General features: G+C 42.8%; 1 protein-coding gene across 3 annotated transcripts in view; it reads left to right on the top strand.

The window, feature by feature from the left end:
- si:ch1073-358c10.1 (mitochondrial peptide methionine sulfoxide reductase) overlaps positions 1–26,660 on the top strand; it is a 54,200-nt gene that overhangs the window by 23,206 nt on the left and 4,334 nt on the right. For all 3 annotated transcript variants that reach the window (XM_034675656.1, XM_034675655.1, XM_034675657.1), the window contains 4 exons: positions 2,158–2,226; positions 2,420–2,539; positions 5,787–5,891; positions 17,669–17,775. In XM_034675656.1, the coding sequence (XP_034531547.1) occupies positions 2,158–2,226; positions 2,420–2,539; positions 5,787–5,891; positions 17,669–17,775 (401 nt within the window). The remainder of the gene's footprint in view (positions 1–2,157; positions 2,227–2,419; positions 2,540–5,786; positions 5,892–17,668; positions 17,776–26,660) is intronic.

Here is a 26,660-nt window from a genome sequence, read left to right on the forward strand (position 1 = left end):
TATTGCACAATTTTTCCTGTCCAATGGCAGCGAGATACTTAGACTCCACTATCAGCCAATACTAAGAACCCCCTAATACCAGTGTAATAAAGACAGTTAGATTACATTTCCCTAGATTTGACTACCATTACACTCTCTATTAAAACTGCTTTTGTTCTTCTGTTGGCGCACAGTAAATAACCTGAGACCACTTGATGTTTTGGTAAGTGATAAATAATGGTATTACAGAAGGGGTTATTGACAAGCACATTAGCTAACCATTCAGTCTCAGTAATGGATATCAATACAGGTTTTTAATATTAACACTGATACCTGATACTAATACTGATATTCAATACCTATACTGATACTGAATACTGATGTGATACCAATACTGATACTTGGCACTGTTACTAGTAAATTGGTATGGTACAAATTGGTTCCAATACTATTACCTTATACAGATAGTGGTATCCAATATTTACACTACAACCTGATATAATACCGGTATCAAGTTCTGATGCTGGTATCCCATACCAGTACGGGTTCGTCAATTACCTCGCTGCGGGTATCTAATATCAATATACCTGTACTGGTATCCAGTACCCATACTGGTAACTGATACTGATGTTGGTAGCCTATACCAATAATGGTACTTGACGCTGATACTGGTAACTGAGAATGAAACCTGACGCTTATACTGATATCCAGTACTCATACTGGTACCAGATACTAATGTTAGTAGACCTTTCAAATTATGGTACCTGAGACTGATACTGGTAACTGATAATGAAACTGGTATCCAATATTGAGACTGGAAATGAGACTAATACTGGTATCCATTACTAATACTGGTCTCTGATACTGATGTTGGGAGCCCAATAATGGTACCTGACAATGGTATCCAATATTTAGACTAGTACCTGATACTTATACTGGTATCCAGTGCTGATAATAGTATCAGGTTCTGATACTGGTATCCCATACCTGACACTGATACTGGTACCCAGTATTAATACTGGTGCCTGATACTGATACTAGTATCAGTATGAGAATCAGTACTGACACTGGTATCCAACTGTGATACTGGTATCCTGTTGACACTGGTCCCTCATATCAATGCTGATACCTGATACCGAGACTGTTGAAAGCGACTGGTTTCAATATTGATATCAGTGCAACTCTAGCTTCTTTTTTGTTGCTGATTTCAAGGGCCTAAGCCAGGAGCTTTTTCTTAAATGTATTGCTACAATATTCTTTCAAAATTCTTTCACAGCTCTTGTCAAAGTTCAAAAACGTGCAGCTCCTGATCTAAATTTGCATTCACACGTTTTAGGTCAGTGTCACACCTCACCTTATAACCAGCAACCAATCACAACTTAGACCTAGAGTAAGTGTCCATTAACGGTATGTGCCTAAGCCCTTAGTGTACCCTGTGGCCTGTTTATCTGTAGACTAATATTAGTGGTTGCAGTACAAACCAGCCTTGCTTAGTGGAGATTTGCACGCTAAGTCACCTCAGTCTTCTTAAACCCTAATCCTCCTCACACATCTGTGGGGATACACACACACACACACACACACACACACACACACACACACACACACACACACACACACACACACTCACACACACACACACTTCCTTTTTAGCGCTCTAATTCCACGCAGCACAGTTGGCAGCAGAGTGCCATCCACTCCCCCCACTTCCCCCCCTCCTCCCGTCACCTCTCAGTACTCCAGTTTGTTTTACTTATGAGGTATTTTTACCCAGCAGAAGATTAGGCCTGCTCGTGAGGTTATACAAGTGTGTGCCCCTGAAGTGTCTTCAGTTGATCGCATTGTGGACGCCCAGTGGTGCCAAGCCTGGCGTTTAATACACTCGCATTCACAGACGTGCAGTAGGGGGAAAAAAGAGATTAGAAAATAACTGCATGATTGTGGTTAATTGTGGGTATTGAGGAGAGGACAGCAGGGATAGAATGGTGGTCAAAGCCGTGTAATCTCTTAAATGTCTTCCAGTGCAGAAGCCTCCACCTCTGATCCGCTGGTCAGGGTCAGCCTGTGACGATGCACAGAACTATGAGGCCACTAATGGGCCTCTTTGAATGTAATTTGTACTGTTTGAATGCAGTGTTATGATCTTATTTAACATTTGCACACTGTTCCCCCTCACAGATAAGCATGCAATCAATGGAAATCCCACTGTGGAGCCTTTTCCAGACAGCATGGAGACCATCATGTTTGGTGAGACTGCACAATCACACATTTTTGTAATCAGATTCAGCCCAATATGGAATTCTGTTCGCAGTTTGTGGTTTTTGACACATTTTGGTGAAGTGTTGGCCTCTTTCTGGATGGTATGATAACACAGAAGCACCAATTAATCGTGTGTGTGTGTGTTTTTGTGCGTGTATTTGCTTTCTTTCGTAATTTGCAGGTATGGGCTGTTTCTGGGGAGTGGAGAAACTTTTCTGGAGGCTTCCAGGAGTCTTCTCCACACAGGTGGGCTACGCTGGAGGCTTAACACCAAACCCCTATTACGAAGAGGTCTGCACAGGTAACTCACTCCGAACCAAACTCATATCCTCTGCACTTTGATTTATATAACCTGGCTGTGCTCGTCCCTGTGCGGAGGTGAAGTGGGCTGGCAGGACATTTCTCTGTCAGATCACTCAGGGTTCAAGAGACCAAAAAAAAAGCAGAAAAAGATACAGATTTTTGGAAAGGGTGTTTTAAGTACAGCGCTCTCATCCTCTTGCCGCCTTCCCTTCATCTGCAGTCAACTACTCAGAATGCACCGCTCCAGATGGGCTGCACCCCCCGTCCCCGCCCCCCCATGACCTACTTGTAAGGATTGGGCTCTGTACTGTGCTGTACTGCGGCGTTTTTTGCAAACAGAGGTTACTGTGTATGGAGCGCCACAAATTTGCTGATGATTTGGCGAACATGATGTTGCCAATACAAGCTTGACTTCATTGCGATTGCTATGAAAGCCCTATGAACATTTTTGGCAATGTGTCTACATCCAAATTTGTTTCTTCCTGTTTGCTGCATCAAATATATTCATGTAGGGCACTGATGCATAATTCCGATGAAGCCCTCTAGTTCTGTCTTGTACTCTTCTCTGGGTTTTCGGAGTCGTGAGCTGTTAGTTTTTTTGGCTCCCTTTTTTTTTTTTGGAGGGAGCATCATTACAGGCAGGCATGGAGTCTAGGTGCAGACACAGCACAGGGGACATGGAGAGGAGGGGAAAAGGGTTTGGGTTTGGTTGGCAGACTTTCTGAGCAGAGCCCTTAAAGGGATTTTATGTTTCCTATGCGTCTCCAAGTCTCTCTTTCTGTCAGCTTCCCAGCAACAAGATGGTCAGCTATAAGAGGAGGATGGAGTTGGAGACAGATGACAGAAAATGAAAGATTGAAAGCTGCAGCAAGGGAGGGAAACAGCTAAAATAAACTTTTCGAAGAGAAAGAAAATTGTAGGAGGAAAAAAAAAAGTGTGAGAAAGAACGGTTGCCTGTCCATCGGCTGAGAGAGTGCAGGCGTCGCTCCAGTGGCCATGACGGAGCAGAACACTGCGACGGCATGAGACCAAGGAGCTGTCAACACAGCCAGGGCAGGACAGACAGCTGGACGGACAGACAGACGGACAGGAAGAAGAGGATGATTGAACTGTCAGCAGAGCCAGGGAAGGATGGTAGGACAGGTAGATAGGTGAATGGTTTGACAGACTGAACGGGTAGAGGTTGAGGTGCAGTAAAATTAGACAAACGACTGATGACACAGACAGCTGAGATTGATAGAAGATGTTGTTATCAATTGGCATATTTTAGCTCGACTAATTTACAGCATGGCGCAATTTGTGATGCGTTTGCTGAACAGAATTGAGCGCTGAGGCGGGAACCTTTTGTGCTTTTGCTCTTGACTGTTACATGGGATCTATAATCCTCATATCTTGTTGGTGCAATTGACCCACATGATTGTTTAAAAAGGGATTTGTATCAATGTTTTCTACTCTGCATGAGTAAGGAGGCCTTCAGCTACTTGTTACTGAAAAATTGTGGTAATGGTTGAAAGATGGGGCCGTTTAAGACTTCTGCCCTAGCAAAGACTGTTGTAACTCTCACATCAGCAAGCTTAAGCTTGTAAAAAAAAAAGAAAAGAAATGTAATAAAAAAATCCCGAAAAATGAACTGTTAGGGCCAACTCCAAACGAAGGTTTTACCGTGTCCACAGTTAACCAAAAAAAAAAGAAAAATAACAGGGTAGACTGGTGATTTGGGAGGTTAATTAATTCCTCCTGCATAAGTGTCCTTCAGCAAAACAATCTCTCTCTCTCTTTAGTGGTGCTGATCTGCATCAAGTTAAAGCCTTTCACCCCCTTCAACTTGGACAAGCTTGCAAATTCATGCAGGTACATAATCACTTTTGTAGCCAGTTTTACAGTTGCCGTCCATTTTCTGCTTTTACCATCCTTGTTGACTGTTTTTGGCGTGACTGTTATCTTGCATCCCAACATTTCTGGCTGTGGCCAAAGCCAAATGTTTGCAGAAGATAAGATTTTAGGGTTTGGGGAGGCCCTGCAGTCTGTCTTAGAGTTGTCCTTGCCAAACTTAGAGGGGGAAAAATGGTGTATGGTCATCAGGTCATTAAGCCCACCTGAGCCTCGCTTTTGCACAAATGTAATACCTCCACAGTACATGCCATCCATCCATGCTTCCAAACTTATGTTTACTTGAGCATTACAGAGTTTATTTCAAAGTTACGTTTTTGTCCTTTTACACCTTTAATTTAGAAAGGACAGGACAGTGGATAGAGCAGGAAACGGAGAGAGAGTGGGGGAATGACAAAAAGAGAGACTTACTCTGATCAATACAACATAATTATTAAGAGGACTATCTTTTATCATGACAAATTGTTAGCATACAACTAAAACTATGTCTTGTGTGTATCAAGCCAAGTGAAGTCTTCCATGCTCATTTGGCTTGAGAGAATGCTCTGGGCTTCATTCAGAGACAGAAAGTGGACTTCTGGCCAGATGCATGAATCTGGCAGCCCTCTTCCTATTGTCTGCATTGCACCTGATGCATCATCTACATATGTGTCTGCATACAAATATCCTGTATGTGTGCATGTGAACAAGGGAAGAGAATGGCTGCTGTTAATAAAAATTCAAAGCAAACAACACTTCTGTGTTTATATTTAGCAAAGGTACATGTCTGCAATGAGGCATGTGAGTGTACCCTTTCTGCTGTGAATATGTGTGCATGGACTTCCATGTGAGACCTAAAGCATGCCCAAGTTTGAGAATGCCTGCAGGCAGCATGTTGAAGCTTTGGGGTCCTGGCAGCTGCAGACAGTAGCAGGTGTCTGTGTGCTTTTGGCAACTTTCACCATAAGCTCCATCCTTTACCATGCTCCCCCCCCCTCTCTCTCTCTTTCTCTCTCTCTTTCTCTCTCATGCATTCTCCCATTGTGCCACAAGCAATAACAAAGCTCCATGTGGATTCAACCTGAGTGTCTTCTACCCCTGGCACATGAACTCAATGACACATACAACCAACTCACAAGGATGCTATTCATAATCCTTGTTTTCTCTCCATTTTTGCAGCCTGCATTTTTTTTCTAATTCTGGCAAGACATGCAAACATTATGAATTCAGTTTGAGTCAGTTGTTATGTCAAATAATTTTGCAGAACTTAGAAGTGTGGATTATGGAGAAATGTGTGGAGCAATAAGTCACGCAGAAGCAGAAAATGTCATACGAATATATTTTTCATGGCTGCATCCTTGTGTTTCCTTTTTTAGGTTTGACGGGTCACACTGAGGTGGTCCGGGTGGTCTTCTCCGCAGAGGACATCAGCCTCAAGGAGCTACTGAAAACCTTCTGGGAGAACCACGACCCTACACAAGGTAGACACCAACACGCACGTACACATGAACCCACACAGAACCCAAAAGTTGCCCTCAAATAACGCCCGTCCCGAGGGGCACAGGGTGTATTAGAGCAGAAGGATGATGCCCAGACGTGTGCCTGCGTGTGTGTTGTGGTCTGAGGGGGGGGTTAGGTCTCATGGGTGTAAGTCAACGCCAGACAGTGTTAATGTGTCTGAGATCCAGCCATCCATGGAGAAACACACCAGTGTGGTGCATGTTGAAGCCCTAAAACTCTCTTCGTGTTCGAGCATGGGCATGGCATGTTCTCCATCAAGTGTCCACCATGGTTTTGTCAATCACTGTACATGTAGTTCTGAATGGTGACATGATGATACTACATTTATTCTGGGTTTGATAATGTGTGTGGGTTTTGGTTTCACTGTGCAAAGTGCATGTACTGAGTGGAAACGGGTGTAACATTGACCCCAAAATATTTCAACAGTGTTATAAGAACTTACTTTTTTATTCTCTCTTCTATACCACATATGTTCAACTTCCTATCATTTGAATCCTGCTCCCTCACCTCTCCTCTTCCCCACCCAACAAGAACCCATCCCCCATAACTCATCACTCCATCTCCTCCAGTCTCTTTCGCTCTCTTGTTCTCTGTGCTCACTGGAGGAGGTGATGTAAGAACATTAATGCACCGGGAGGGCACAGGGAGAATGTGTCTGTGTGCGTGTGTGCGTGCGTGCGTGTGTGTGTGTGTGTGTGTGTGTGTGTGTGTGCGCGTGCGCAAAGGACAGGCAAAGAGGTACTCTGCTCACTCATATTGAATGGAGGGAGGGGGCATGACAAGTTGGGAAGAGATGGATCAAAGATTCATAGGCTTGGACTTAAGTCTTAAAACAGACTCTAGCATACACACACTCAGTTGCCGTGTCCCTGTCAGTTCTGCCACCTCTTTAGCATTCGCCATACTTGTTTTCACATATATAGTGTGACCTAAATATACTGAAACATCAGCCATGTTTGTGCATCTACCAAAAAAACAGCTAAATTCGTACCCTAGCATACAGATCAACTTTCTGTTTCAGATTTTCTTTGCATTCTACTCCAACAGGAGCAGAGTCAAAAGAAAGTGTCTGTACCGAGGTTCATCCAAGAACCACAAGATGCGAATCTTCTCCTGTTCATCGTAGCCGAGGGCAGAGACACGTCTTACTACGGGCAAAGGCACAAGCAGAGTCGAGCCGACACGCCACGGGGCAAAGGCATTGAGGCCAAAGGAGTAGTCATGCATTTCCCCTGACTCACCGCCTTGTCTCATCTCATGTTTTATTAATAGCATGCAGCTCATTGACTATGCACTCCGCTACTTGTTTTTTTTTTTTTTTTGTCACAGTTAAGAACAGGCGACGTATACAGAAATAACCACAAATTCAAATATACATTTTTCCTTTGCCTCCTTGCGTGTGACTGGAATGTGAAAGCCTGCTTTTCTCTCCTCCGATCCTCAGTTCACGTGTAGCTGAAATTCCTCTGATTTGACAAATGTGGCGTGGAGTGGTGGAAAGGGGCCCGTTGGCTCTGCCTTCACGCATGCTTAAGCTCCAATTTATTCTGTCCACCTTAGAGCTGGGCTTAAAAGAGAATGGAGAAATTAAGTAAGTTTACTCTTTTCCCTTTTAGCTGTGCAGAGTCACCAGAGATCATCGTGTATGGAGACGAGCCCAGGAATATTAGGAATTCTGTTTTCTCCTGACACCATCAACACTGTGCACATCCTGGTTTATATGCATATGCACTTTATGTCGGAGTGCATGTGGAACTATCATGTTCAGATGCATATTCAGTTTCATGCAATACTTCCTTTTAATACGTGTATGTGGGTGTGTATCTGCAAGTGTGCATGCACATATGTGTGTGTGTTTTGAGATCTGTGCCTCTCTGCTCTGCCTCAGTTCAAAAGGGTTTAGTCCCGACAACGTGATGTCGGGCTGCGTCAGCTCCACCAATCCCAGCCTGGATAGCAACATTAGCAGCCAATCAGAAACTCCCAGCAGCCTTTGCTGTGTGCCCTCTTTCCATATTCAGCAACACTAGTCTCAATCTGCTGGCTTCCCTGGGATGTTGCATAAAGACCCCCCATTCAACACGCTCCCAAATTATAAGTTTCTTACATCTGTGGTGAAGTAACTCTTTGGTACCTCCACATGTGTGTGTGTGTTAGTGTGTGTGTGTGTGTCTGTGTGGAAACACTCAAGCACATGGACTCATAGCAGCCAAAGAGGCATCTGCATGTCAGAGGGCAGCAGCAGCTCTGTTTCATCATCAGGGGTTGAAAATGCGACTTGATGTTTTTGGGATGATCGCTGTTGATTTGCAAACGCATCTTGCTGTTCTTTCACACACCGCAGATCAATTGCGCACACATCTCCATACACAAGCATACTGTTCACCTCACATTATGCACAAGTGCTCATTATTCCTACTCATAGGCTGCTTTACTCCATTTGTGCATACATGCGGATGAGCAGAGCACACACACATATTGTGCATGGAGAGAGTGCACACAGCTGCACCAATGGCACGTCAGTTTTGCTGGTTACTTCCTTGTTATAGAACATGGGCCCGGTTCTTTCCATGTATCTCTTGTCCTTTTAGCTCCTGGCAAAGCATAGAACCGTCTTATTTGGCAACTTTTTATTTTGCTTGCCAGTAAACTCATCCAGTAGTACCCCTTTTGTTTGCCCTACAACCCCTTTTGCTCCTCAACCCCTTTAAATAAAGGTCAGCCGCACTTTTCACCCTTTTTGTGATTTCCCCTGTCACCTTTGTCTTTCATCCTTCCCCCCCTGGATCGTTTTTTCCACAACGTTTCCAAGTTTCCTTGTCAACTCCTATTTAACCCCCTTCTCAACTTCAGCTGTCTCACCTGCAACCCCCCCACCCCTGTCCGCCTTGCAGCGAGTGTAGCGACAGAGAAAGCGAGTTAGCTAACGGCCCGGAGCCTGTCAGCACATCCGCAGAGCAGCGCAGTGAGTCGACCGCTCCCTGAGGCCATCCGCTCATCACACAAACACACTCGCATCCACTCACTCCACTTTTATCTCTTAGTCACTCTCTCCCTTCCCTGCTCCTCATCCTCATCCTCCCCACCCTACCCCCATCTCCCTTTCTCCATCTCTTCCCCGTCTTCCCTTCTTCCTTCCCCCACCCTCCGCCGCCCTTCATCTTAACAACCAAGGCTTTTCCCCTCCTCTTTGTTTCCACCATCTCTCTTCCTCTCCCCTTCCCTTGTTTCCTGCATCCTTTCTCTTTTGAGGCCATGCAGTTTCCACCATGTGGGCTGCTGATGCTGCGTCAGTGAACAAGCATCACATGCATACGCAGATAGACACAAACACACAACTGCACGGTTAAGATGGCCGAGGCAGCTGTCTTCATTTCATAGCGTCTGCACCTACATGCGTGCCCTCATAAGAATATGTTGGTGTAGATGTTGAAGGGTCACATTGCAAAAAATAGGTATTTCACAAATCTATTAAATCAGTAAGTTAAAAACAAAAGTCAGTTTTTTTAACCATAAAAGCAGTTTCTGTTCAGTTATAATTGCAAACTCCGTTTTTAGGTGCTACATTGGGTTTATTATTTGTCTAAATTACATTGAGTTAAAAAAAACTGCTTATCTCACAAACACACACACATAATTTATGTAGGGTCAGATCACCAGATAGACATAAATCAATCTGTCTTCCATCTGCCTAGTCATGCTGATAGAAGTTATTTTCTTCAAACAAATTAAGCATGAATATTCCTTTATATGATATCTCCACCCCAGCTGGCGGCGACACACGCCAATTCCCTGTTGGGGTACCCCCAGGTCCCCCCCTGTGTCACCACATCCCTCAATTTAGGGATGCTAAAGTCAAACCCCACAGGAGGAGACCTTGACCTCTGACCTTTGACCTCTGCAACCCCCCACAATTCTAACCTCTCCTTTCTCTCTCCTCTGGTTGGCTGAGTAAGGGTTGCTCATTACCAGGTGTCACTTATTACACCCTTACGCACTCTGACGGCCCTAATTTATGGAGATTGCGGCACGTGTGCAGGCTGTGGGGGTTGAGTTATGTGTGTCAGCTGGATTACGCTCAAGTTTTGCATTATATAACTTATAAGTGTTATCTGCAAGTCTGTTTGCTTTTGTCAGGCACCACAATGCTTTTTTGTGTCCCCTGCAAGGAAATAGATTCACTACCAAAAAAGGGGAAACTATTTGAAAGAGAATTGGGGAAATAAAAGAAAATAGTTAAGGTGTGTTTGATAGAATAGAGAGAGAAAAAAAATATGGTTTCATCTTTACAAAACAGAAAATATGGGAGTCTTTAACTGAGCTTTGACTCTTGATCAATGAGACTTTACTTTTCTTTTGCTTTTTTGCTTAATTATGACTGATGGATAAAACACAGAAGTTAACATGAAGACTTAACAAATGGAGAGTTAATTTCAGACTATCAGAGTTTCCTCTAAGCATTCGAAAACTCAGTTGACAAAAAAAAAAATTCAATGAGCCGTATTTAAGGATTGTGCTCCAAAGTAAGATGGGCATCAATTTGAAAATTCAATAATTTCATACACACGCCTTGAGAGCAGATCAATACTGTTAGAGAATTTGTTAATGGGATAATATTTGCATTGTCTTGGATTAGATTTCTTTATTTTTTTATTTTACTGTGTCTTAAGTAACAGGGTAATATATCAAATAGTTTATAATCAAATTGACCCACTTATATTTGCCCTGTTTGCTGATTCTGCTGACATGAAAATGAGAAATTTCATAGCGAAAGATCACCAAATATTGGGGAATTTAACCACCACTCTCATCCGGACTGATTTGAGTACAACCATAGAACAAGCTCTTCTTGTTAGGTTTAGACGCAGCTAAAAATAAACATGGTAAGGGCCAGAATCTCGGTGCTCTGACAACATGCCCAGAACCATGAAGTGATCATGTTAGAGAGCACTGCTCCTGTAGTGAAAATAAAACTGAAACTAAGCAGAGAGATGGAGCTGATTTTTTTAAAGAGACGATGATAGTTACTGCAGTTATCTACATGATGTGCCTGTACACCTTACAGTCATACACACACGTGCACAGCGCTGTTGCCAAGGCACACACAGTTCTGCTGTTGACTTAAGGTTGTCTCCGTATGTGTACTGTCACTATCTGACAGCAAGCGGAGCATCACTTGGCGGTTTTTGCTCTGTATGTATGTTTGCATATGTCACACATTCCCCTCCCCTTAGTATATGTAATCTGTGTATGTGTGTGTGTGTGTTGCACGTGCAGGGAAAGTGTATGTGTGTGTGTGTGTGTGTGTGTGTGTGTGTTAGTGTGTGTGTGTGTGTGTGTGTGTGTGTGTGTGTGTGTGTGTGTGTGTGTGTGTGTGTGTGTGTGTGTGTGTGTGTGTGTGTGTTTCTTTCTGTCCGCTAGGGATGCTCTCACCATCCCAGCTCCGTACTCTGCCTCTGTCTCCAGCGCGTCAGGAGCGGCTTACATAAGAACAGGGCAAAAATAGCAGCTGAGAGGGGAGAGGAGGAGAGAGGGCTCTGCTGGCACGCACACAGTCGTAACGGGACCGCGGGGCACGGCACAATCCGGAGTACTATCACGCACGCACACACATACACACACAGACACACACAAGAAAGACCGCAGTTATCAGCCATTATATTTCTGTATTTGTTTGTACTTTTTTTTTGACAGAATAGAGAAATAACCATCGTTTGTCAGACTCCATCAGCATGAAAATAACCAAACAACTCCAGACTGGGAAAGGGTGAGCAGGTGTAACATTTTGTTACATTGGCAGTTAGTGAGAAAGGATAACAGGATAAAAGTGGCAGAAAAGAAACCAAATTAGATCGTTCATAAATGCTCTCTCGGATGCAGTCTAATTGGTGCGCAGTGCCAAAAGCAATAATCTCAAATTCACTTTCTTTCCCTCCGCCCAAAGAAAAGATGCAGAAAGTCACCAATTATGCAGAAAGAAAAAGTTCTTAATTGTGGACACTGACAACAGCTTGACTTGTGAAATGTTTACTCTGCCCTCTCTGTAATTATAAATATTCTTCTTCTTTTGACCTCATCTGCAATCTTTCCTCGTTTTTACATCTATTTTGAGCAATGAACGCCCTCCTGAAATACAGAGGAGGCTGAAAAAGACAGAGAGTAAGGAGGGACAGAGGTGAAGAGGGGGAGAGGTGAAGCTAATCTCAGCTCTTACAGTTGTTAACGGATGAAGGATTGTCGTGTAAAAACGATACCAGGGAGGAATAAGATGAGGTGAGGCTACTTGTTTGAGTGAGGAGGGAGGACAGGGACATGTTTTAAGAAGGACATACTTCGGTATATACGTTCCAGCCTGTAATTTCAACTTTTTCTCTTCATATTCTCCCCTTTAGTTTGAGTTTTCCACAGCAGCAATATTACCCTCTTACTGCGAGGTACCTTTTTTTGTGTAAAACTGAAATCACAAAGACGAGGAGAATTCTGTGAAGAAAAAAGAGGGAATTAGTTCGAGGGGAATAAGAAAACTGCCAATGACACAAGGTGACTGTGCACGGTTTGCAGAAAGAACAAATGAAGGTGAAGTTGGAAGCAGGAGAACTAGCAGGCTTTTATCCCCAACAGCCAGCAGGGACAAGCTGAGTGGTGCCATTTTTTTTAGCGTGCAAGGATAAACACTGGAAGAGATTTAACAGACTTGCAGGAAATCTCAACGGGTTTGAACACAACAAGCCAAAAATGAACAAATGTATGTTTGTGCGCGCAGGTTTGGGCACAAATGTCTGTTGGAGAGAGTAGCTGGTCCCTCTGAGACTTGACAAACCTTACTACACCTCCCACTTTGTCTGAATGGGTTTCCATTCATGTTGAAGGGGCATCTTTAAAAAAATTCTGATTTAAGAAAGGAGCAATTAATTAATATTTTTGGCTTTGTGGGCGTAGGTCAGTGACCCTGAGGAGGCGGCGTGTGTATGTGTGTGTGTGTGTTTCAGACCTGTAGCCCCTCCCCTTCTGTCCACCCCCCATTACCCTCTGCTTTCAGAGGCAAGGCTCTCATGCATAATGCAGAGAGAACGGGGAGGCTCTCATTAATAATTACTGCTGCCTTTGATGGATGGAGAAAATAACGAAGGGGGCTGTTAAAAATGGAGAGAGCAAGAGAGAGACGGCGGAGGCGGGAGGGAACCGAAGTTTTTTTGGGGGGTGGTATTTGTTGCTGTTGTAGTTCTTTGAGGACCAAAAGCTTTAGGGATGGGTTTGGACTTAGTATAGTCAAAAGCTGGGCTGATGTTTTGGATAGTGTTCACATTTTGATCAGGGAGTAACTCCTTCTTCAGACGGTGAAAGGATCTCTGAAGATGTGATGAATCCTAATTTTCTTTGTGTTGGAAGCAGCTACTTCCACTCAAGGGTTCTCGTTGACTTTCCTCTGGTATTTTCTATAATTAAGCTTTCCTTTTTTGATAAAAGCTTTTGTCATCTTTACTTATTATATGAGGGATTCAATATCCACCTTTCCCTGTAAGGCGGAGAAAAAAGTCGTCTTTGTTCTTCTGTTAAACTGCTTTCATCAAATGAAAGCAGACAGACCCGTAGTAGCATGATATAGGATGCTATTTTTTTTGCTCATTTAAACTGCTCATTTTATCCACATTTGATCATGCACATGTATAACCAAGCATTGCTGTGTGTGTGTGTGTGTGTGTGTGTGTGTGTGTGTGTGTGTGTGTGTGTGTGTGTGTGTGTGTGTGTGTGTGTGTGTGTGTGTGTGTGTGTGGTTTGAATGGTCAGAACCTCAGGGGTCAGCAGGGAAGGTCAGAGGAAACAGCAAAGCTACAAACCCCTGCCAACCACCCAATCACAGTAAAGGCTCTGCCAGGCAGCCAATGGCAGAGCGGCTTGGTGGCCTTTGATGAAGGGGCCACCATTAGCCTCGTCACTGAACAACAGTGCTGGGGGCAAGATGGCCGACGTCCAACACTGCAGAGATGTAGAGAAAGAGGGCTAAGGTAGAGATGGATGCAGAGACAGAGGGAGACAAATGACACAGAGAGTTGATTTACAAAGAATGAATAAGTGTAAACAAGTGGAGATAGAAAATGTAGGTTCATGAAATCAGGGATGTTTTTTGGCAAGTAAGGTTGGAATAGTGACTGGATTGTAGGTTGGTCCACCACTTGATCTATGCTTAAATATTTCCACAACTTTGAAATGGACTTTGGTGAAATTTAGTATAGTTACTTTTTCTACCCAAAAGATAAAGCCAAATAAGTTCAGTGATCCTGACTCTGACTTTTCATCTTGTGTTTCTAGTAGGTTGGCATTTTAGGTTCTTGGTGAAATGTCTCCTTTTGATCAGATCAAAATTTGTTCAACACTTTGGTTTACAACCAAAGTCTTGCCTCATCTCTGGATTGGTTAGTGCTAACAAGTTAGCTAGTTGGTATGCTAACACGCTAAACCAAGACCAAGAAATGTGTAAATATATTTCCTGAACCGTTTGGAGCTCAGCTAGCTTTGTACATGTGCTCCAATCTAGTAACGTAATCAAAACACTTCAGAAGAGGGTTTTTCATCTTTGGTCCATCACAGCCTCAACAGGGTCACATCTTGCAGCAGCACATCACCCTGCCTTGCCCTTCCTTCACTCTGCCTCCTTGTATCTGACCTTTGATACACTCAGGTTAGATTAATTCCTTCTTATTGAAGCCTTGTAACAATTAGAAATGGCAAGGGAAAACGTTTTTGCCGTGACATTCGTGATTATGTTGGCATGTAGCACCATTAGCGCGGTTGTAAGTCTTGGTTTTATTGTGGGCAAAGATCTGTTGTCCAACAGAGGAGGGAATGGAGGGAAAAACAAAAAATCAGAAACTATTATTTGTCTGTGAATATTTCAGTTTATTTTTTCAAATAGAAAGGTACTCATCCTCCATTTGTCCAGCAGTCTAATAAACCCTGCATTAAAAACAGTTGTATAAAAAGGGCACTTCATTTTTGGATTAAATAGATATTGTAAGGAACAATATCTGCACTAAACAGACTCATATGCATGCATTTTGTTCAACTGGGTAATCTCCACAGCCCTCTTTTTCTAAAATCATATTTGAACAACTCAAGCATTTAATATTGTTGATGAAATTTTCAGTGAAGCAAATTCTCTGAGGCGTTCAGTGTGCGCCGGAGAGCGGGCGACGTCTGCTTGTCTGCTCTGATTTGAATGAAGACCAGATGAATACTTACAGCCATTTTATCTGAACAGACTGTGTCACAGATAGGTTGTGACACACCATGATGTAAGGTAACATTTAATCTAAAGAGAACAAGATATGCAGATCACTGACAGGAGGATGCCAGTGCATTGTGGCCTCAGCTGCATGTATTTATTCAGAACAAGTTTCTCCCACGGTATAAACAGAAAAAGGGAAGAGATATTAGGTAGTGTAACATACAGTGTGTTGTTGGACAAACTTTAAACCATTGTGAGGCTTGGATGGGCAACAGACCTTAGAAGCAGTCTCACAAGCAGTTATGCTTATGCTTCCAATTTGCCACTGTGAACCAATCTGACTACATCAGATTGTTTCACAGTGTTGATTGTTTTATGGATTGTTTTTTTTCACTTCATACAGAGAGACTTGGTGTCTTGGTTAGAGCACAATATACACTTCATCACAAAAACTAAACATTGCAATTGCAGAGGCTCTGTTCAACTTAGTCAAAGCTGGACTGACCAAAACATAATCTTCAAAATAAATCAAATAACTGTGTGCATTACGAGTTGAGGTACTAGGACTCAGACTCGAGTCAGACTCTGTTCCTGATTATTCAGTTTCAAGAAAGGACTGGCACTTGCACATTTAATGCCTTTGTGTTGAGCAAGAGTCACTGCCTGGATGTCTTACATGGTGCTACAGTTGTGAGTTTTGCTGCCAAATATTTTTTCAAACGAGCAATGCAACATGTTCAATATGTAAAAGAACCATCAAGGAGTTGACTGAGACAAGCTCAAACTTTAACAGACATCCATCCAGTATGCGCCCAAAAAATTAAGTGAGATGCCAAAGTGACTTGGACTGCTACTGTCGGCTAGCCACCCGCCAACAGCTTTTTTAGTTTAGAACCCTGCAGTGCCATGGCAGCAGAAATTATACACATTTACACACTGTGCTGTCACTTTATTGATACATTTAACCTCCAGACACTTGGAAAAGATCAGTCAGAATGTAATGCTAATAAACCAAATGTGTTTTCTACACATCCAAAAGGTCCCATGCAGTTAACCTGGGTTCATGCAGTCAGTACTTTAGAGTCAAACAGTGGTCTTCCTTATAAATCCTCAGATAATGGGGACTTGATTAGGATTATTCTCCCCTGACCCAAATTAGACTTGGACTCAAACATTGGGGACTTAAGATTAGCCTCAGACTTAAGGTTTAGTAACTTGACTGGAACACTATGTGTATTATAAAAGAGGCTCTTAATTAGTGGTAGACCCTCTGACAGTATTATCCAAGTGCACGGATACGGCTAGCCAAGGAAGTTTTCTTTTTTAGCATCTTTCAGACGATTTTTCTGGTTTTAACAACTTGTAACCTAAACCTTTAGGTTTATTATCATCATTCCCTGTTTAGAGATGAACTAAAAGTAAAAAAAATAATTTATACACCAGCTAGTCAGCATTTGCATCCAAAGAGCAATATGTTTCCCTCAGGAGTTAGTGGAGACCAAAATGGAGCCAAACGGAACATAAACTGCTCAAAATGTTCATTTTAAGTTAAACTGGAAATTACTAATAACAAATAAAGCATTATTTTGTTTCAGATGTGGAAATAAGTCCCTGTTTGCTTATAGGGGGACCTTCCCTTTATATTGAGAAGTAGTTGTTTTAATGTTGACTGCTTGTTTTGTTTAAAGCATTTACAAAACACATCGACCATTGGTAGAAGAAATAGTAGAAACACTGCATACAAAACTGTTCAGATTACTTCAAAACAAGCAGTCTGCCTCTACATTGTTTTGTTTGTATTTATCTTTTCCTCTTCATTTTCATCCCTGATTATTGTCTTACAGTCTCTTGTTGTCTGTTGCTCAGATGAACTAAGCCACTGTCACCATCTGCGTTCTGAAAGGCAAAGCTGTAAAAGTCTAAAGAGGAACACACAAATGCCATGTGGTGAGCTCGCCCAAGCCAATAACTGAAGACCAGAGATGAAGATGTTGTCAGATAGGTGCAGAGAAGAATAATGCTCTTCAGTAAGGATGAGAAACAAAGGCTGAGTGGGTGAGAGAGAGAGTGAGACATAAAGATTAAGAGAAGCCTGCCATGTAGTGGTCCATGGATGCCAGAGCTGCTCAGTGCTGTAGCCTCTGAAAAGCTTCAAGTGATGGCAGTTGTTTGGCCTCCTCATCAAGGTACACCAGGCCTGGGCCTCTTCCAAACACACTGATGTAAAGCTGATGAAAATTTCGACAGTGCCACAAGGATGACAAAGAAGAGGGAGAGAAGGAAATGCGCCCACCTACACGAGCACATACACCTACACACCGCAGGCCTCCCTAATGAAAGCCCAAATCTGCTGTGATCTTTGAATTCATTTGGTTCATGAATTCAAGATGCAGGATGATGACATAATTGTGAAAACCTTTTACATGCAAATTGCATTGTGTCTGTGGTGATTGTGGTACTTGTGTCTGTTTGTGGGGTGTCTTATTTTCTCTTTCTGTGTGTTTCATGCAGGTATGAGGCAGCACGCTGACCACGGTACTCAGTATCGCTCTGCCATTTACACATCCAGCCCCACTCAGCAGGAGCTCGCATTGAAGACCAAAGAGGCCTTCCAGCAGGTATACACACAAACACACAGATACACACACATCAGGTTATATTATTCCTTTACTCAAGCATGGTGTTAGACATAACTCAAGCATGTGTGAGATAAGGTAGTCACAGCAGAGTATCCTTTGAAAAAGTGCCTGTGATTTATCTTTTATTTGCTGCTCACTCTGGATGTGTTACATAAGACAAATTGGCACAACAAAACGTTATTTTGTGATCAATCCAAGTAACTTTTTTGGCCGTTAAGCAAAGCTGAGCCGTGGTTTGGAGTCGTCCCAGGCATTTAAATAACAATTCAAAGCCAGTCTCTGGAGTGGTGACCTCTGAAAGTTTGATGCTGTTTAGTTAAGAAAAAACACCTCTTGACGCTGATCCCCACCTACATCGAATCGTTGACTCTATGGGTCAATGGGTCAACAAAAGTAATTTCTAAAGCTTTCAATGGCACACGTGCCGTCCTTTTGTTCTTCCTTCCATCCATCTGTCCCTCTGTCCATCCATTAGTCCATCTATCCGTTGGCCTCTCAAAATGGTATTCATGGAGAAGCTAGCAGGAGGTAAAGGGGAGCAAATTATCAGCGACATGGTGACTTAGGGACCCCAGAGGTCAGCAGTCATGGTCCTCAGGGGCTTCCAGGTTGCTGTGGCAACAACCTCCCAACCTTGGCCTTGGGCTGGGTTCAGAGGTCAGAGAGGAGTGGCAGCTGAGACCTGGAAGGTGGAGAATAGTGGGAGGAAAGGCAAGAGAAGAAAAAAAGAGGAAGGCAATCAGATCAGAGGGCCATGACTGACAGGCCTATCAACTGACGTTGACCCTGTCTCTCTCTATCTCACACACACACACACACACACACACACACACACACACACACACACACACACACACACACTCACACACACACACACACACACACACACACACACACACACACACACACACACACACACACACACACACACACACACACACACAATTACTCATTTACACCTAAACGTATACAGCACCTAGGTTTAAAAGCTGTGCACCTTCATAGTTTTTATCACCAGCTCCCTGTTAGGTCGGGATAGGTGGTTAAACATTACAGAAGTATGAACCAAATAAACCATATCACCAAAGACATGATGTGGTCAATAAAAGCTGAGTTTCAAAGTTCAATGTTATTTGATCACATGATACTGTATGGTAGTTGTAAATGCTGTTAGTTGTTTAATTATAAAAGAAGATGATTATTGAATGGACTTTGAAATCTGTTTTTTAGCCAACAGGACAAAAAGTGGTAATAACATCTATGATGGCATGACGGTTGAACCAGGTATAATTCCAAAAGCAGCTAAATGCACTTTGAGGAGAGGATTATTTTGTCAGAAGAATGTAGACAGTCATTGCAGTTTCCTTTTGTGGGTCATATAGAGGCCTCAGTATGAATTTAAGTCTGTTTCATTAGCAGTTAAAACTCCACTAAATTTTCGTAATGAGCATGTGTAAGAAAAATAGTGTATAAATGTTAACAGTGGAAGTGAAAGCACGCATTGGTGGGTAATTGAAATACTTCTGTTTCAGGAGAAGTTTAAAAGCGCTCACACAGGCCGCTGGACTGAACTTTTTCTTCTGTGCATATGCACTTATATGTATGTAAAAAAACAACAACTGGAAAATGACTTTATATCATGTTGAATATTTTGGGATCAATCCTCCTCCAAAAAAATTAAAAACAGAAATCTCAAGCAAAACCCTTCAAATGTTGCAATTTACAAACATGATTATTTGGAAGTTTCTCAAAAAACTGTCCCTAAATGTCATCAAATATCTCCTCTGATGGGATTAAAGAGTAGCTTAACATAGTTTGAAAATGACAGCATGTACATGTCATGTCATGCCTGGAAGACATGTAACAGCTATACCATAATTACACAAAGTAGCAGTATAAAAACAGCCATGGGTTAAAGCATTATCTTCCTGTCATCTCTGTGCCAAAAGGCTGAGAGCTTTACCCCAGTTTACAGCAGACTCTCGCAAAAACACACCCATTTATCAACATCCATGGGAGAAACAGCACTCGGTCGCTTTCCTCCTATTCCCCCCACCCGACATCGTTGCTGACACCACCAATCTGTCAACCACTTCACTGGCACCCCAGTTTCATCTGAGGGCCACTGGGACACATATCTTCGCAAAGCAGCTGACACGCTCTGAACCAAAATGGCAGCTTCCTGCCCTGAAATGGTTGCCTTTGCCGCATTGATGCTGAGTCTCAAGAACACCAGACTTGAAAATGGTATCTCAACAGAGGAAGGGCTTGCTGTGTGTGTCCGTCTGTGCAAGGTTGTGTGTTAGATTGTGTGTTTTTATCCTAAAAGGCCAACGCTCTATATCGGGAGAAGTGGGTGCATGTTCGCGAGAGTGACACGTGAGAGTGGGTGGAGGCGATCTAAGACGATCAGAGATAAGACAGGCATCACAAAATCCAGATTCCACCCCACTGCCAGCACATGACTCACACACACACACAGACATACTCTCATGTACGTTCAGACACACACACAGACATACATTTGGCACATACACGCCCAGCCCAATGAATAATTAACCCATACGAAGAGTCTCTTCTGCAGGGCTTTCAGTTTCTTAACTTCAGCATTGGGGGTGAGGTGGGGAGGGGGTGAGACAGAAAAGCTTGTTTAAGCGCGAGAGCAGAGAGGGGGAGGAGTGAGCAGGGGGAGAGGGGAGAAGGGGGTTCTCTATAATGAAATTTGAAATTTGCAGAACATCAAAGGCTTCTGTAGCCAAGCCGCTGTGGCAGCAGAGCAGAGAGGAGGAGTGCATCTCTTTCTCTCCCTCTGTCTCCCTCGTCTCTCTCTCTCTTCTTTCTCTCTCCTTCTCTCCATCCCTCCCTCCCTGCTAAAATGTGTCTCCCTAGAGCTGGGTGAGAGAGAAGGGATGGGAAGAGTTGATTAGGAGGAGAGTTCAGGGTGGCGGTGGAGGATGGGTTAGAGATGGGTTAGGGTTTGAAGAGAAAAAATGGAAGAACGGGGGTTCTATATATATAAATGTGTGTGTGATGTGTGAGGGAGAGAGAGAGGGAGAGAGTGTGTGTGTGTGTGCATGTATGAACAATAGGTTTTATCAAGCCAGCTTGGAATATTATGTGTGTACGCGCACATGCATGTGTGTAGGGCCTTGGAGGGGTGAGTGTGCCCTCTGATAAGGCATCCTAACTTAATGAGCTTGAAAGGGGGAAGGGGGGGTGCACAGGGGTTCAGATGATGGTAGGAAAAAATAGGAGGGGGATCGTTTGAGGCTTGAGGAGAAGCTCGAGGGTTGTTAAAAAGGGGCGCAGCATGTCACACAAACTCACGCTCTTGTTTTGGAAAGTCTTCAAAAGTCAAATTTGCTGTTACGACTATTTCAGAGCTTTTGTCTTTTATAGTCCGTCTGTCTTAAACATGACGGTCTTACAGTATTTTCATTTTTCATGTAGCTACAAGACAGTATAGGCTGAAATATAACGCAGACAAGTGGTGAATTTTTCATAAATAACTTTTTGTAATAGCAAGAAGATAAACATCATCCCGTCAGTGAGGTATCGTCGATTTCAAAGCAGCTTAAATGTTTAAAGGTGATCACTCCCTACAAGAGCGCTGGGATCATCTTCTGCCTTTTCCGTCTTCAGTTCTTGATCTACTTGTTGTCTGCCCTGGAAAGAAAACAATAACAACGAAAAATAAAGCATAAAAGTGTGCACCGCCTCGCAGCGAGACAGCAGTGTGTGCATCCTCTCCTCTCCTCTCCAAATGTAGGAGTATTGGCTTCCTCGCTCACAAAATGTAGGAGCGCTCGCTGAAGATTAGAGCCCAGCTAAAATGGATGCCTGACCCCGCGCTGAGAAACAGAGATCAACAGAGCAGGGCAGGGGGTAATGCAAAAAATTCTCAGTCCTCGGTGTGCAGACGGACACACAGAGGGAGTGCACATTCTTGAGCACACACACACACACAGATTCAGATATTTTACAGGAATGGTGTTTTACAGAATCTCAAAGGCACAAGAAGCATCACGTTTTTTTTTTTATTCTACACTTTATTTTCATCTCCACCTTTTTCCACTGTCTTGACAGTCTTGCGTGTCTCTGCACCATCTCTCTGCCTCTTCCTCTCCCTGTCTGCCGTCCTCCTTCGTCCTCCTCTCCATCACTCCCGCTCTGCCGCTCTCTCCCCGAGGTCATCGAGGGCAAGCATGGCGCGGAGGACTAGTCGATAAGTATCATGTCAGGCTATTTCATGTGTTTTCAGGCAGAGCTACGGTCTGTCTGAAGCCGGCACTGTACCACAGAGCAGCTCTGCTTCCTGCAGCACTCACCGTGTATTTACATTTTGAAGATGTTGAAGAGCTTTTTGGGCTTTTGTGTTCGAATGTGCAGCTGCAGCGAACGTAACATTAGTTTTACATATTAAGATGAGATCAAGAGTTTTTAGTATTGCACAAACCAGTTGATGCATTTACATTTTCAGATTGTGGTAGTCTGAATATTTTGACTTTAAGTGGTTAGGTACATTTAGGCACGTAGTTAAAGACACTTCACTCAAGCTAAGCATTAATTGTATTCTTACTTTTATACACTATAGTATTTATCCTCATATTTTAGAAGCTGTTAAAGCATTTATCTAGATTGTGCAATATTAAATATGCAGCATTATGTCCTGTATTATAGATTAAAACACCCAAAAGAATATCGAAATTAATTCAGATTTGCATCAGTAATTAAAAGCCTTTATCATCTTGAAATGTTACACTTTTACAGACATCTTTTCTTGCTTTTGGTATTTTTATTTTGGATTTTTTTAAGTGTCAAGAGTTAAAAATATATTTGTACGTCTCCTCAAATAGAATTATTACTTTGGGATTTAAATCTTTTCCTGCCATGTTCTAAAATTTAGGCAGTGCCGTTCTTACATCAGAGATCCAAATACTTCCTCCACCTCTGTTGAATTATTAGATTTACATTGAAAATCTTGTAAAACAGGCCGTGTAACGATTGTATTTAATTATGGTAATGCCTTAAAAGCAAATTTGAATTGAGATCAAGACTGAGATGAGAGCATTAATAAAACAACGGGGCTGTGAAGACAGTGACATGGTTAATAGTAGTGACCACACACCAGTACTAGGAGTGGACTGAGGGATGATTACATAAATCATAGAATCGAGGTCATATCCCTCTTCAAATGTCTTCACCATGAGTCATCGGGTGTCACAAACTCTATGTCAACGCACATCTCTTCCCCACCACTCCGCAGTCATGGGCCTTCAGCTGAAAAAAAAGAAACACAGAGAAAGACAAGACAGTGGGGTAGGAGAAGTGAAGAGGGTACATTTTCCTCCTCCTCCTCTTCCTCCTCCACCTCCACCCTCTCTCGGGGTGTCACGTCCTATTTGTGTCCTGAGGCCGTCTCTCTGGCGATGGCGATGGCAAGAGGGGCTCTCTCTCGCTTGGCTGGAGAGCAGGGAGGACTTGGTAGCACGAAGCGGTGGTCTGTGCTCACATGGGAGAGAGAGAGAGAGAGAGAGAGAGAGAGAGAGAGAGAGAGCATGGAGGGAGATGGAGAGAGAGAGAGAGAGAGCCAGAGAGGTAGAGAGAGATGCACCCGTTCAGCCATGTCTCTGACAGGGGAGTCTTTCCGACAGGCGTGAAGAAAGGAAGGGCTGACTGGGCTGAGTGAGCTCAGCCCTTGACACACACACACACACATTCTTGTTTTCATTGCTTGGGAGGACATTGCGTTGACTAGCGTTCATCCCCTCACGATTAAACTGTATGTTAATCGTGACATCTACTTCCCTAACCCTAACCATTATCATGATCTTAACTAAGCTATGATTCTCAAGCAGTACATTTAAATCTTTGGCCTTGAAAGGACTTTTTTGTCGTCAGATTGAAGCGGAGTCCCCATGATGTGGCTGTCTGATGGGATTTTTGTCCCCACAGTTTCTCCAAAGCATAACTATACCTTACCAGGTTCAATATCTGTGACCCCAACTGTCAGCCCTCCAACACATGCACACACATTCAAAATTTTGTGTGCACGACAAACTGGGATGAAGACGGTTCCCTCCCAACAGCATCAAAATGCTCATCTTGTTGACATTCTGATATCTAGTTTGCTCCATCCTCCATCTGTGTTTTTACCTTCCCTCCATTCCTCCATCGCTGCTGCAGTGAGTGAGAGAGAGCGAGCGTGAAGCCACATAAGGTTATACACAGTGGCGTGACGCCATGCATTCTGATTTATAGATCTAAAATGGCCGCCATGTTGTGACTGCTGTACAGGGCTGGATGGAGAGCGAGGGACTCGTGTGGTGGAAGGGGGGTTTGTATTTGCCCAGAATAGCAGACCTTTTCTTGGACATGTTGTTCTGTGCACATGAAGCATCCTCTGCCCCGAAGCGTTTGCTACCACAGTGGTTTGGTGATGATGAGTGATTAATTAGGCCATGATGTCCACAGCTCCACGCTAGTGTCAGCTGGTTAACCACAATGCTGCTGGATGTAGGCAGGGGAAAAAATGGGCTCTTCCGTGTCAGAGTACACACATTTGAAAGGTAAATATTTCCATGCTTGTTGAGGTTGGTGTTCAGCGTTGAGAGCTGTTTGGTTTGTGGATGTTTGGTCGTTTCCTGCAGGGAGATTAGAGCCCTCACATTGTAGCAGCAGCCACCGAGGACTTAGAGGTCAGCTGCTGCCTCAGCCTCTCTGTGGGGCGCAGAGCTTTGATTTACTGACTCCACTGCATCACCTCCAGCACACACACACACACACACACATATATGCACGCACACACACAGCTGGTACCACACTGCCTCCATGTGGACAAAATTATAACCTACCTTCCTGCCCTTCTCTGACATTAGATTAGTAGACAAGGTGTGTTATCATTGTATATATTTATACATTACCTTCGTCCTGAAGATGACTTCAAAGCATTAGCTGGAACTTATTCCATCCTGCCAAAATTGAAGTTGCTGTAATTTAGGCTATAGTTTAAGCAATTGATATGTAGATTGATATGAAGACAGTGTCTCTTTCCATGCTCATGCACAATTCTGTTTCTTGTGCGGTTGTAAAATTGTCACTTTCAAATAGATGATTGCGAGAAATTGATCTGTAATTTTTTGGGATGATAAATTATCTGATACAGTCACTTATCAGGGGATTTCAAAGACCATTTGAAGGGCATTTCTCGCTCTTCTATGTAATTCTATTGGACTAATTGAAAATAGTACTTAATTAAAATTGAAACGTTCTTTAATTTATCAGTACAGTCAGATGAATATTGAATTCAGATATTCATTAGTTGCCGTCTCAAACTGATTGACCAGCAGTCAATATTAGAAGAACTTGAAGGTTGACTTTTAATACCCATGGCTGCCAGCCAAATTGAAGTAAGTACCTTTTTCATTGAGAAAAGAAACATCATAGATGCAGATGTCTCTGTACAAATCACCATGGGTTATGAAGTATTTCATTAATGAAAATGATGTCAGAGTTATAGTGATGTCTTCACAGCCATCAGATGTTAACTATGTTAAACACCTATTTTCAGCAGACATATTAACGTTTATCAAAATGATCAGTCGGGGAACATCTTTTGTAAGAATAGTTTTCCTCTAGTCAATATTTTGGCAAGTCCTGCCAGGACTGTCTGCCACTGCTGCTGCTCTGTAAACTGAATTATCTACTTCTTTTAAATATATATATTTTTAAAGTTGTATTTATTTTAAATTCGTCACATGTATGACTTCATCATTCTATAAATTAGCTTACATGTTAGCATAACTGCTAACCTAGCAGAGGCAGTCCATTTGAAAAGAAAAATATTTGGCCACTTGGAGGCACCAGAACAACCTGTTAAAACAACTCAGATTTTATCATTCAATAAGCTAGCCCCTGTGTTAGCATAGCAGTTTACCTACATTTGGATTACAAGCTAGCTAACTGTCTTTTGTCAAACAGAGTAAGTGCTGGGTGGGTAGCATGTGGTGGGTTTATTACAGCTCAAGCAACACTCTTAATATAACATCAACTTTGAGCCTCTTAATATGTCAAAATACTGATTATTATTACTTTAAAGTCAATCCTTGAACATTTGCTAGCTAACAAGCTAACAATGTACAAGCTAAAGCTTTAAGCTCTCTGAACTCAAGCTAACCAAAGCTCTTTAATTAGAGGAAAGCTACAAATTGTAAAAAATTAAGCAATTTTGCTCCTTAAGAACAATTACAGTATACATAATACCATTAAGTGCAGCAGATAGGATACACCTAGAAGCTGATAAGACCATGTTAAGGCAGGATTGACTGCGTTTAGCTTCTGTTTCATGGTACTTGTTGAACTCTGCTATTGACGCCCCCAGAAGGCACAGCTCTTCACACTGCACATTGTTCTGAGGTGTACTGTGCTACATGCGAGCTACTTGTTGCCCACAGACAGTCCCAGTGCTCCACGAACTTGTTGTTTTGTCAGCTCTCAGGAGCACTGATCTAGAGAGGACTGAGTGCTTGTATTATTAGATAGAGAAAACCACTCAGCGCAGCGTGTATTTGATATATTTGTCAAAGGTGTTTAGTGTGTGTGTATGTGTGTGTTTGCGTGAACGAGTGTGCTTTTTTTTCATGTCTTTGAAGCCTTTTCTCAAGGTGTTTTAAAAGTGTAAGTATGAAAGTGTCTTAAGGAGTTCTCAAAGAGAGCGGATACCCTTTGATGCTTTGTCCCACAGAGAGAGCCACAGAGGCAAGCTGCACTACAAAAAGGGAAAGATGCTCCTTTCTTCTGTCACTCAGTCACCCTGCTTCCTCGTCGACAAGCAGAAACTCTTTACTGTATTAGTGAGAGGTATC

This window comes from Notolabrus celidotus, chromosome 22 (genome assembly GCF_009762535.1).
Source record: "Notolabrus celidotus isolate fNotCel1 chromosome 22, fNotCel1.pri, whole genome shotgun sequence".
NCBI classification, from domain to species: Eukaryota; Metazoa; Chordata; class Actinopteri; order Labriformes; family Labridae; genus Notolabrus; species Notolabrus celidotus.